The 13,619-nt window shown below is 35.5% G+C and overlaps 1 protein-coding gene across 1 annotated transcript; it reads right to left on the bottom strand.

Moving 5' to 3' along the window:
- Nucleotides 1-359: 359 nt before the first annotated feature.
- On the bottom strand, nt 360-4,907 carry LOC114358065 (toll-like receptor 6). Its single transcript, XM_028311937.1, has one exon. The coding sequence runs from the start codon at nt 4,695-4,697 to the stop codon at nt 666-668; it is 4,032 nt and encodes a 1,343-aa protein (XP_028167738.1). The 5' UTR covers nt 4,698-4,907; the 3' UTR covers nt 360-665.
- Nucleotides 4,908-13,619: the final 8,712 nt, after the last annotated feature.

The raw sequence follows: 13,619 nt of genomic DNA, 5'->3' as shown, positions 1-13,619 counted from the left end.
TACATAGTAATACATTTACATACTTTACAGTCAGTTACACAGTCAACGATACATTATTATATTTATCAAGGTGACATCACAAACTATGTAACCAAATACAATTATCTACATATCTACAATCTCTCAACTCNACAATCTTTCAATTCCTACCTAATGACTAGTAAACTATACAGAATACCTATCTCAACAACATCGATTAGTTGCAATATCTATCTACAAAATATTTGGTAACAATGAGATAATATACTATATGAAAATACTTATAAAGTTTAGACACTCATTCAAGATACTGGCAATAACTCTTAATAACTTTAGTACATAGTATGTCAGTCTTAATGGACAGCAATTAATCGTTATTCTTGGTTGTTTTTATAATAAATTATACTCTACACGCTTTACGTTATGATTTACAAGGCTTCAATCTACATCGATACATCTAAAATACATTTAACAACAGTCTTTGTTACATACATGACATTCCCTGTTATCTACGAAGGAACATGTTTAGTCATTACAAAATTTGGCCAAAATTATCTATACCGACACTTTTGTAAAATTATCACTTTTTAATAAGGCAAGGCGAACATAAAAAGCAGCCTACACATGTGCTTGGAATGTGACGTTCCATTAAAAATATCTTTGAAGATAAAGATTGGGACACCTTATCATCTGTGTGTGCCTGAATGGGTTTGCGGTAAGCACTCGTGCACAGACGAGCGTGGCTGCAAGTACCCTTGCTCGTCTAACATAGAAGGGGAGTGGTGACCGGGATGTTTACGCAACGTGTTCGGAGGCCGAGGACGACCACCGTAAGGCTGCTCGTAATTTTGGGTATCAATTGAAATATAACTATGATGCAAATTCTCCCCGTCCTGTATCTGACTCGTCAATGTAGTGTTCGTCAACATAGAGGTGTCGTCCTCGATATTAATCACATTAGTTGTAGTAGGAGTCTGGGGCGGAATCGCATCATACTTATACCAATGCTCAGGCGCAGTAGGCGACGCCGTGTACCTAGACGGGTGCTTACGCGCATTCGGGCACACTGCATCGTGATTGTAATTCATAGTATCTTTATTCCAGTGCAAGTTAGAGATATCAGGCATCCCAAATCTAATTTTATCCCAGAATTTCTTTTCGCCCCATAGTAAAACGTTACAAGTTTTCAAATAGTTCTGAAAGTCTAAATCTAAGTTTAGTGCACTTATATCTGTAGTTAAAATAAACATTATTCTATGTCTTCTAATTGATGGATGTATAGATGTAATTACTTGCTTAATGGCAGTTTTGAATGCAATTTTGGACCACTCATTTTGTAAAAAGTTAAAGGATACAAACATTAAAATTCTTTTAGAAGATTCAGCTGCGTGAGTAATCTGTTCAGATAAGTAACTATCTGGGGCATGTTGTAAGTCCCTGTAATGGAAACACATTGTGTAACCGGAGTGTTCCATTTCAGGCGCTACAACCTTAGACACAAAATCGTCATCTAATAGACTATATAAAGCATATCCATCATACAACCTATCTCTGTCTAGTTCGCTCTCTTGAATAGAAGCGCTTTTAAACAATCTTACTCCATATTTAGAATGCGCCCACAGGCGAACATTTTGTCTGAATGAAAAAGCCAAGGCACCGAACAATAAAATTAAGATTACACTTATTAGTACTACAGCTAAAAGAGGAACAAAGTTCAACTTAATTGCGCTCACTTCATCATACTGATAAGGTTGATTTTCAGTAGGTATGGTATTGTCTGAAACACTAGAATCACGACACTTATCGATCACATCAAACACTGTCAGGTTCGTAATAAGTCCACTGTCATCAGCACAAAACATGTCCGCGGGATCTTCGTAGTTTTTCTTGAACCAGTTTTGTAAGAGTAGCACGTTATCACAATTGCAAGAAAACAGATTTCCTCGAACGTTCACACTCTCCAAGTGCATCAAGTGGGCCAACTTTTTGTCAAGGTTAAGTACCTTATTGCCTTGTAAGTGTGCAACTCTCAGAGACGACAGAGGCTCGAAAGTCCTGTTTGCGACACTTGTCAAGAGGTTATCATTTATGTATAACTCCCTTAAGTGCTTTAGCTGAGAGAATTCACCGCCAGACAACTCGGTCAGTTGATTGTTTTCCAAATGTAGTACAGTCAAAGAATGAAGGCCGTTTAATGTGTCGTTGTCGATAGTTGCTATGTTGCTGTTGTTTAGGTAGAGCTTATGTAATTTCTTTTTGCCAATAAATAGGTGACTACTTAGTGAGCTAAAGTCATTGCCATCAAGATAAAGCTCAGTCGCATCCATCGGGATTTTTTCTGGGATTTCAGTGTAGCCAACTCTGGAGCAGTCAATTACATTTGAGTTCCAATTGCTGTCATGGAAGCATGAACAGCCTTCAGGGCATGTCATTTTACAGTCACATGCTTCAAAATCGCAACAAAAACAGCTCGACGAGCAGTGAGTTTCGTAAGAACAAAGGAACTGATTCTCGGGCACATCCATCAAGTTCGCTTTTCCGCCGTATTTGTTACTTACGACTTCGCACGTGACTGATTCTAAATCCATAAACCGCGGATATTGTCTCATGTGATTCCAAAGATTTATCTTTTGTAGCCAAATCATATGACAGTTACAAATAAATGGATTGTTTCCAATAAAGAATTTGGGCAATAATCTGTGTTTCGGAATGTGGGGCAGAGTAAATGCTGATAGTTCAATGGTTCTCAATTTATTATCCGACATGACAACTTTTTCTAAGTTTCTTTTTTGGATGAAGGTACCTGGCTGAATCGTGTGAATCTTGTTGTTATTCAAGAAAAGGATCTCTATTGAGTCAGGTATCGACCTTTCATCGACGTCTTCTAATACATTGTAGCTAACATCCAGCATTCGAATGTTTTGTTGCGTATTCTGTTCGTTTTCCAATTTTGTGATATTATTACTGTGAATATCCAGCCATTCAAGAGTTTCAGGCATGTAACTGTAGTCAAAGTAAATAAGTTTGTTGTCAGAAATATTAAGCCAACCAAGGGTATTCAATTTATTAAAAACACCTCGAATGTCGGTTAATCTGTTTCCATCTAATCGGATAGCTTTCAAAGTTGGATTTGACAAAAATGCGTCTTGCTCGATTGTTTCTATTCTATTCGATGCCAAATTGAGAACTTGCAATGATGGCAAAGTACTAAAAGTGTCTTTTGGCACGCTTACAATATGGTTGTCAACAAGGCGCAAGCCATAAAGTTCCTCTAAGCCCTCAAACGACGTGTTGCTAATTTTAACAATATTATTTTTGCCAATATCAAGTGATTTCAGGAACCTTAATTTCTTTATTGCTTCAGGGACAACTTTCAAATTATTTCCGTTCAAACCCAGATCTTGTAAGTAGGTTATGTTTTCGAAGCATCTTTCATGTATTGTTGTAATTTGATTGTTGTCCAAATAAAGCTGGCTTAGAACAAACAGGTTCGAAAAAATGTGCTCATTCAATGCTTTTATCTTGTTGTCGGATATAGAAAGTTGATGGAGATTCTTAAGTTCAGCAAAAGCACCGTTGCTGATCACCTCAATGGCATTGTTGTCTAAATTCAAAACTTGTAATGCATTCAAGTCTTGGAATGACTTAGGATCCAGACGAGCAAGCGCATTGTAAGATAAATTGAGAATTACCAAGCGAACAAGCCCGGCGAATGTATCTCTGTTAACCCAGTCGTTTGTAAGACTATTTCTCGATAAATCTAATTTCTCTAGCTGATCAAGTCCTTCCAGCAGTCCCGGAGCCAGCACGGACAACGAATTGTTCGCTAATGAGATTTCCTTAATAACTCTCGACGATTGAAATAGTTCCGGAGGGACAGCGACTAACTTATTTCCAGACAGGTTTAAGATTTTTAATGAATTCAAGCCGACAAAGGCTCTGTCGCCTATTTCATTAATTAAGTTGTTCTGAATATTCAAGACCTCTAAAGATCTCAGACTAGAAAGTCCGTTATCTGGCAATCGTAAAATGTTATTATGAGATAAGTCAAGCATTTTAAGTCCCGTGTTGCATGATTTACCTGGCGCTATTGGTCCTTTACCCCAGTCGGAGAAGCCAATCTCGGATATGTCTTGAATTCTATTGTTAGTAAGGTTCAGTGATTCTAAACTGAAGAGGGGACAGAACACTTCGGAGGGTAGCATATAGATGTTGTTGTCACCCAAATCCAATGTCCGAAGTTCCATCAAACCACGGAAACTCTCAGCGTGGAACTCCATTGTCATTGCAGGCCAATCTGTATTGTAGGATCGCAGCGTCAAACTTGTTAAATCACGAAGCGGGGACAGAACAGTCGCCGGCACGTAACGTATTTTGCAATATTCAATGCTCAGGTCCTCAAGTTTCCTTAGTTGGCCCAAGAAACTGCCGGTATTCATGTGAAGCGAGCTCTCGAAAAAGAGCAAGTCGGTGCATGTAAGTTTCAACTTGTTGATATTGTACGCCTGCGCGGTAGTAATGTTTTTAAACAAGAAGTCTGCTGAACCAATGGTTTTGATGTTACACGTGAGAAAGTTGGATTCACTCAACTTTGCGTCCGAATAGTCCCACTGACAGCCGGCGGGGGCGGGCGGCGCGGAGCGTGCGCGCGCAGCGGCCACCACAAGTAAGCACATCCAAACTTTTAACGAAACCATTCCGTAAAAGTTTCTGTTCATTTTGACACAATAACACAGTTCATTTGTCACTGATATCACTGTACGTAGTCCAAGAAACTTGTTAAACACTAGATAGTTTATCAAATAGAGTCAATGTTGTTGTGTGCACTTCGTTTTATAGCGAATGTAAACATGGAGTGCGGGCTCGCGGTAAAACTTTTGACGCAGCCATGCTCCCCTGCGGTCGGGCGGTAACTGACCTACGTAAGTTTGAACGAACGAAAGCATGGGTGGGGTGGGGGGGCCGGCGGGGGCTCTCACAATGACGGGTGGGTCCCCGCTGCATCTCACAACAGATGGCACGCGTGTTTTTTTGAAGATTCAAAAATATTGGTTCATGACGCGTAGAAGACTTATGGCTGCGTGATGCTTTGGTTGCACCTCCTTAGGTTACATCTCAAAGGAGGTCGGTGGGACATCTGAAACAGAAGCAATATGATCATGTGAGGCATTTATAAAGGTGCTAAGTATTTTTATTAATTTAACTGTTACGGGATTAAACATAAATAACGTCATATTTTATTTAGGTTGGTAAGTATAAAATCTATTGGAATTATTATGTCAATAGTTAAAGAAAGAAAGAAAATATTTTTATTTAGTTCTCTACTTTTTTAAATCAAAGTTAAAAGGGCAAGTGTAAACAGCATACTCGTTAAATTAAGAGCTGCAATGAGAGTATCTTAGTTAAATGCATAATTAAATTTAAAAGGGAACTTAGAATTACTATGCATTCAGACATAGAGTTTCAGATATGTTAGAACTTCAGTACTAAGTTTTTAATTTTTATACGTTGGCTCAAAAATATTAACTGAATGAAACAAGTAAAAGGCCAATATTTTTCATTGAATCCGATTGACGGAAGGGGCGGACACGTTGAATCAATGCAAAGATTTATGATTGACAGTTTGAAGAAATAAAAGAACATACTGACAATACTTATTATGTAGCGATTACTTCCCTTTTGTGTTATTAAGCGATTTAAGAACAGCTGTATTGTGGCTGTAATATAATATCGCGGTTAGTTTACAAGATTGAGATAATAATCCTTTACTTGTGCTAAGAAAATAATAGTTACTGGTTGTCAATGTGGTTATAATGAAATAATAATATTGTGTTAATAATTTTAAGATTGAGCTGCATAATGCAATGTTAATGTTCAAATAGGTAATAATAAGTACTTATAAAAAAGTTCTTAGAAAATTGTAGTAATTGATCTAGATTCTAGATCATAAAAATTAGAGACAATAAAAATAGGCCTATAATTAATTTTATCAAAACAAACTCGACAGCTTCACTAAAATTTAACTTACAAAATAACATTTTATAGGTAAGTTTTTCACTTAGTGACTAATAAAGAGATTGTCCATTTCCAACTTAATCTGAAGCTATCTTGTCCATCAAAATAACGTAGCTTACATTTCAGACAAGTATCGAGTTCATGGGAGACATTCTCTCAAATTCAAAGGCTAAATAAAACCTCCAAGAGCAAACTAGTTAGGGACAAAAACACGTTCATTGAAACTGCACAGTGGGCAGATGAGAAAGAGTTGGGCTAACAAATTTTTAATAGTAGCATTGGAGTTATGTTTTTTCGTTTTAGTCTATTTCCATGTCAGTTGCATTTGCAGTCCGTTTTCCTTTTAGTTTTAACTGTAAAGTTAAATAAAAATACTTCTAGCACAGACTGTAACACATTTTTAAGGCTTATTTTAAATCTCTCTAGAATATTAACGTTTCCAGTTAATGCAATATTAATGTAACGAAGAATTCCTTAGTTAAATACCTCCGCTCAATGAATATTAGATACTATAATATTATCTACTTCTCAGAACCAGCCCTTAATTTAATACCATATTTCAATACCATATTTATGTAACAAGATAGTTCTAACGTTATTCAGAGGATGTACAGTACATAATTGACATTCTATTTTCAAAGCTTACTCAAAATTTATATTAACAAATGATTTTTGAAAAATGCATACAAAAGCAAATCACGACTCACTGTCCATCACTGCCTCCGTGTTGTGCTCCGTGCGTCACCGCGAAGTCTAATCGCAAGACATCGGATGCCGGGACACGTGCGTGACAAATCGCGTCTACCGTGGGAGACGAGACGCCTTTCATAGTTCCGTCGTATACACTATCAATCTAAAGTGCACAGTGGGCAAGAATGAAACTGAGGTGCAGGGTAAAGAGGAATGTCATCTGAAGTTTATTTGTAATGAGGGCTGTCAACATGGCTAGAGTATCATCAAATGTCCATGACAGATAGTCAATTGTCAGCTATGTTTCAGCCCAGTGTGATGAATAGCTGCTACTTCAGTACTTAAAGACTTCAAATGTCGACATTAATTTGTAACTTACTTGATGAAATTGGTTCTACTAACACAAATCCTTAGCTACACAGAAAGTTAGTCCTAAAAAGGGATTTTTTATCAGTTAAAATGACATCTTCTAACTATGCAGTAATAACACTATGTCTTTAGGTCCTAACATCTTTTCATGTAACATTTTGGCACTATTTCAAACATAACGCGTTATTTATCTTCATTACATTGGCACGTAGTCGATACGCTGGCGCTGCTAGCCAGCGACCGAAAAGAAAGTTTAACACGAAATTCCTTAAACGATACTTTGAAATAAATCAGATCCTGAACCTAACGTTCAAATACAGTCAGAAAAAGCTAAAAGGAATACGATTGTGGGCGATATCGGATAGTAACGGAAGAAACAAATGAAGTCGTTCTCCGAAAAGGGGTCTCTCGAACCAAGGTCGAAATTTATCGGGTCCAACTATTGATATTCTCAGTCAATATTGAGAGTCAATATCTCACGTGCCCATGTCACGGTCCAATATTTGCTAGGCGACATCAAACACAATATTACCACTTATCTCGTAACAACTGACTCCGAAAACATCTTATACCGATTCTTCCCTTAGAAAGTTATATAACTAGAATAGAACATGTTGACATTGCCAGATATCGGTGAACTATGTTCAATATAACTTTTATGTGGAATAATGGCCGCCGTTATCTCTGAATATTTATGGCTTTTACAATCTATTACAGATTGCTTTTAAATGGGTACTTCAGATGAGGCCATGCGAGTTTTTTGAGAGAGTTGTTTAAATAATAAATTGTACTGTCACTTAATGAATGGATAAGGTTTTATTTGTAAACATATAAACTAAAGTGCAATTTACATAATTGATCAATGGTGAAATTAAGCAAAATAGTGTTATAAATAAATCAATTCAAAGCAGTAGTAACAAGGATGTTTAGAAAAAATATATTGACTACCTATTTAAAGGAAGTAGGGTATTTTATTGAAACGTTACTACGTAAAACTGAGAAACAGGACAAAAGGGATTGCAACCAAAAACGACTCCTGTGCGGTGTTTATTGAAAACGATTCTGTTAGCCATAACCGAAAACCTTTTACGTCCAATTCAAAGCCGTATTGGTGCAGTCTCCCGCATTCAAAAAGGACTAGAGAAAAACAAAGGGCTGCTCCATGGAAAGAAATTAACAATATACGGTCAGTTTCTCGCAAAAAAAACCCTTTTGAAAGTTACGGTGAACAATAAAACCAGCATTCGGGTCCGTCGCTTTTAGACAAAAGAATTGTACCGCAATTAAGCTATTGCCACCATAAAAATTCATTGAGACAATAGTTTTGGCTTTTACCATGCCAGTGAGTTTACGGCTGTCAACACACCGCACATTATTGTATTATTGCCTAAAATATTAGCCATCTATAAATCTTTCACACAAAATTGATCTTGTTTTGTCTTTCTATTGTTCTGTTGACTTTCTCGGTATTGGCCAAATAACAACCACATACTTTAAAGTCATGTTTGTAAAGTAGTAAGCAAAAACAATGACTCGAGTAAAAGCTTTGAAATGAAATGTATAGCCACAATCCATTTGTTTGGGCGTGAAGAAATCTTATTTATACTGATCGTTTCTTACTTCTTTATCATCAAAACCCATGTTCGAATAATGTCTTAAAAGCGTGATTGTGATTTGTAAAGTAAGACATCGCATCTCTTAGAATGGTGAATGTTGAACGAATAAAGGTGTTTTAAAGATAATCTGGACAAAATATAGCCGGAGTGCCGATAAAGGTGGTCTTAGTAAACAGGTAGACCCAAGGCACGTTTCAAGTCAAATAACCTGCAAGAAAGGGTCCGAAACAGAAAGCGCTCTGTGCTAAAAACGTCGACCCCTTATCTCCCTTAGATGGGTCGGGCCCATAGACACAAGAAGATAACATTATTGCCAATAAACATAATTGGAGGAGCAATAATCTTGAGAATGCGGTTTTTGCGGTCATAACATCAAATGGTCGGTTGTAAAAAAATTTGATAATTGCAGAATACGCAATCTAAGAGCGAACTTTCTTTTTCTTGGTCGTTAACGGGAATGACCCGCTCACCTAAAGTATCTATTTCTAGGGTAAGTGCAAAAAAAAATAATAGTTCCAAATCGAAGTCTAATTGTGGCGTCAATAAAACAAATTGCGCGTCAGACGCTAGTTTTAAAATCGTGCAAATGTCTGTGTTTTTTGCGTGGAATTAGCAAGCGTTTTGAATTTTAAAGGCGCATTTCCATACTCGTGCCCTGTCTCCCAGGTTCATGTCTATCTACAAGCTGCTTCCAGAGGCCCAGCACGAAGTCATCATTCATACGAGGAGATATCATCGTCGCTCGTCGTGGCCACGGCTTGCCTTGTTAACAATAAAAACGTTATCCGGCGCTTACACAAAATGTATCTCAGAAACTGTCCAGGCTAAGTTTATTTTAGTTGTTTTACATTCCCAAGGTTCGCGCACATTTAAATTTTGAACGGACAGTATGTTACACCTAATTGTGTCTTATCGGTATTACTACCTTTAGTGTTAGTTCGGTTTCATTATTTACTTTGAAAACTTTTGTTTTTTTTTTGTTTTTGAGTAATCTATTGCAAGTCAATAAAATAATTCTTAAGAACTTTTAACTGACACTTATATGTAGAGTGCTAGTACCACATTACTACCTACTATCTGAGTGCGATACAAAAAAAAATACCATTAATGTTCGTCTGGATAAAATTTTAAAATAAAATTAGGCTTCAAAGTAATTTGTTTAATTTATTGTTTTCATAATATTTTCTTCTTTACTGTTAGAACGCCCACTTTTTTAGGTCACAAAATTATTGTTTTCGCTTTGTCAGGTTATGATTCTAATAAGATATGAATTCTTTTTAGGTCACTAAATAATTATTGTTTTCGTCTTGTGTCAGATTATTATTCTAATAAAATATGAATCATAATACTAATTTATTGCCAGTTAAATACTTAAACAGCTTTTAATGTCCTAATTACTAATCGAGGGCCTGGTCCGCGTTAATAACTGCACTATTGCATAATTCATGATGTCGCTCTGTTATCAGACGTAAGCAAACATTTACATAATCACTGTCGATTAGCTGACTTAAATACGTAATTAATTTGAGTCCAGCCAACTCGAACGCTTAGTACCTAATTTGGTAATTGCATCATTATTAATATTGGAATAACAGATTTAAAATGAGTATTTTTTTTGTTAAATGTAAATTATTACATTTAACAAAGCCTACATTTTTACATTTTACAGCCTTTATTTGTTAAATGTAAAAATTTCATAAAAATCCGTCCAGTAGTTTTTGCCTGAAAGAGAAACAAATATCTACCTACCCATCCATAGATAGATAGTAGCAAAAAAATAAAATTGCCAAACTATTGGTATTACCAATGCTCAATTTGTATTACTCAATTGTTAAAAAAGCAATGTTTGATTTATATCTACAATTATAACTTGATTGACGTCTACACGATGATTAGCGTATGTTTTTGCGTCTTTAATTTGGCCTAGCATTTTTATGACACAATTGGCTTTTTTGTTACGGAGATATGTAAGCGAACTTTTATACTAACGAGTATTATAATCAAGCTTATTACAATAAAAAATATTTTCGTAAGTAGATAGGTACTAATATTTTTTGGCTTTTAAAAAGTTATAGATGTACTTTGTCTTTTGTAAAATAATTTAATTGAGTCAGAATAAACTATAGGCACATAGACTTATTCATATTCCAATTTTGCTCCATAGGCTGCATAAGGGAAAATCTGAACTACACAATCATAGAGTGAAAGAAGAATTATTGTGTATTTGTAAATATTTAATAATAATCCTGACAAAGATGTGTGCCTGTTTTTGATTTCTACTGAAAGAACATAGTTTTTTTTTAAGTCTATCATAAGACGAGTTTGCACCCTTTGAATTGGTACGTAATCTTTAGAAATATACCTTATCTAACTTTATTTTTCTTCAATACTTCAACAGGAATAATATGATTAATGTTTTACAAATCTATTTCTCCTTGCAACTTAAGAATACTTCTCATAGAACACTGAACATTTAAAATCGTTTGCTACTTTTTTCCAACTATAAAAAGTGTTATCACGCACTCACATCCAGAACGGCTAATGCTCACGTGGGCCTTTTTGTGCCACCTGACCGGCCAGTCAATCTCACAGGACGCGTACAATTATTTTAATCTTATTAAAATCATGTTTCTAGAACCGAAAGGCACAGTATGGACTGGCTAGACTAACGCCCGTGTTCACAAATATTACTATGAGGTCTCACAGTGCGCATGGACGCACAGGGTCACGCACGAACCAATCACAGATGCCTATTTAACGCTGTGCGTTCGATTTGCTGCTTCACTTAAGCAAGCATCGTTTGTGAAACGGGCGTAAGTAAAAAACAAGTGATTTAAAATATTTAGGCTGAGTTGTACCATCTTACTTTTACGTTAGCGAACTTCAAAAATCTGTCAAACTTCTTATAAAAACACTGTTTATGGTTATAGTTAGTTAAGGTTAAAGTTACGTGGTGAAACTCAGCCTTAGTAAAAACAAGTGACTTAATAATATTAACGTTTGTGATAGAGTCATTGTTAAAACCCTGCAACTATTTTATTGTTGTGGGTGTTTACTATTGCAGAACATGTACGAATACAATATAGGTTTATTTCAAACAATATTGTGTAACAATTAGACAGATTAAAATTCTAAACACATGGATTAGTGACACTATTGAAAATAATAATCATAATAATTAAGTAGATGATCATTTGAATGTAACAATCATTATTTAATGGGTTTAGTGGTATAATAAGTTATAAAACAACCCTTTGAAAGCTATTTCATTAATGATACATAGGTAATAATTATCGCTAATTTGTTGTTTGTTAAGTGGCTAGTTACTGCATTTTAGTTTAATTACAGAATTATAAGACAAATTAAACATTTGATAAAGGTATTAGAGTCGTTCCGTAGTGGATGAATATGTATTTTCTCGTATATAGCTACCTAGGTATTCCATCTAATAACTTACGTTTTTCAAACATAAAGCTATGTCCACACGTTCTCAACGGTCAAATGCCGTCTGAAGATAAAACAGTAATAATAATCGTACACGTCGCTTGTTAGACAAACACGGTGGAGATCAGCGCGATACCGCGGAACAATGTACCCGTGGGTGAGACGCTGCCTTAAAAATAAGGACACAACACTTCCTGAGGTTATAATCCTTCCAAGGAGTTCTTATCGTGATAGTTTTGAAATTGGACTTCTTTTTTCGGAGCGCTTTCTGGCTGGTCAGAATTCCTGGTCGTTCCAAATTTGGATTTGAATTTTCTTCGTCGCTATTTTGTTTTTATTTGTTTGCGAACTATTTTTTAAATTACTTTGAATTACTGGTTTCTTCTATTTTATTAGCTGCCAGTGACTTTAATTTTCAGAAAATAATTTATTATCAAATTACATAATTTCTTCCAACTGAGTAGGTACCTACATAAACCTTTGTAGTTTCTAAAAGACTCTGAGAAGTACCTACTATGTTACGTCTTAGATTAGTTACTCGTATTTTTTCCAATTTAAAAATACATTTCCAATAAGTATTTTGCGCTACACAATTTACATTTGGCAGAAAAAAAAGAAAAAATAGGAAACCTTTCGGGAACTAAATTGCCAAATTGATTTGATTCCTTTTACCAAAAACTACAGAGGGAGCACATTTACTTCAGGGTGTATTGCCAATGTGAAAGGATCTTCTCATTATCACTGCTTTTACTTCGTGGGGTCTTTGTAATAATATTAGAAAAGTTAAGAAGAAACTTTTCCCCGCACTTCGGATAATGCTATCGTTCGTACTCGGGAAGATCAAATTTCGGTCACCGAACTTAGTTAAAGCCTAAAAATATAATTTGATTTGATACCAAAACTATAAGAAAATTGGTATTTATAAGTTGCGTGTGGTGAAAATGAAAAATTTATTAATCTGGTTGCAATTTTGAATTGATGATGTGAAGCAAAAAAAAATTGATCGACAAAAAAATGTGTCCTATTTTTAAATGTAAAACAAAAAAACAGCACTTTTATTTCTTGCTTTTTTGAGAAAGGTTCATCAATTGTTTAAGTGATAACCGCCATCATTAACCGCCCGTGTAATTGTTTTTTACTCAAAAGTTATGTAACCATTACAATCAACACAATAAGGATCGCTTACAACATCTACAAATTCTTTCGAGCATGTCTAAAAAATAACATTACGAGTAAAACAATCTTACTAACGAATCGACTACGACCAACGGGGCGTTACCATAGATTACACAACATCGAATGTTGACAAGCAAAGAATTAATAAATAGACAAATCGCTGCGTTCAAACGTATTATGCTAATGTACTTAGACTATTTTTATGCACCTCATTTATTTATGTTAAGTCATCGCAGCCTAATACTCAACATGGGTTTGAGAAGATATCTCGAACGATCAATCAAAATCTAAGTTACTGAACTTTAATCACAGACACGGACACCAACCGGT

The sequence above is a fragment of the Ostrinia furnacalis genome, unplaced genomic scaffold (assembly GCF_004193835.3).
Source record: "Ostrinia furnacalis isolate ACB-3 unplaced genomic scaffold, ASM419383v2 OfSCF3657, whole genome shotgun sequence".
NCBI classification, from domain to species: Eukaryota; Metazoa; Arthropoda; class Insecta; order Lepidoptera; family Crambidae; genus Ostrinia; species Ostrinia furnacalis.
This window is presented reverse-complemented; position numbering and strand designations above follow the sequence as displayed.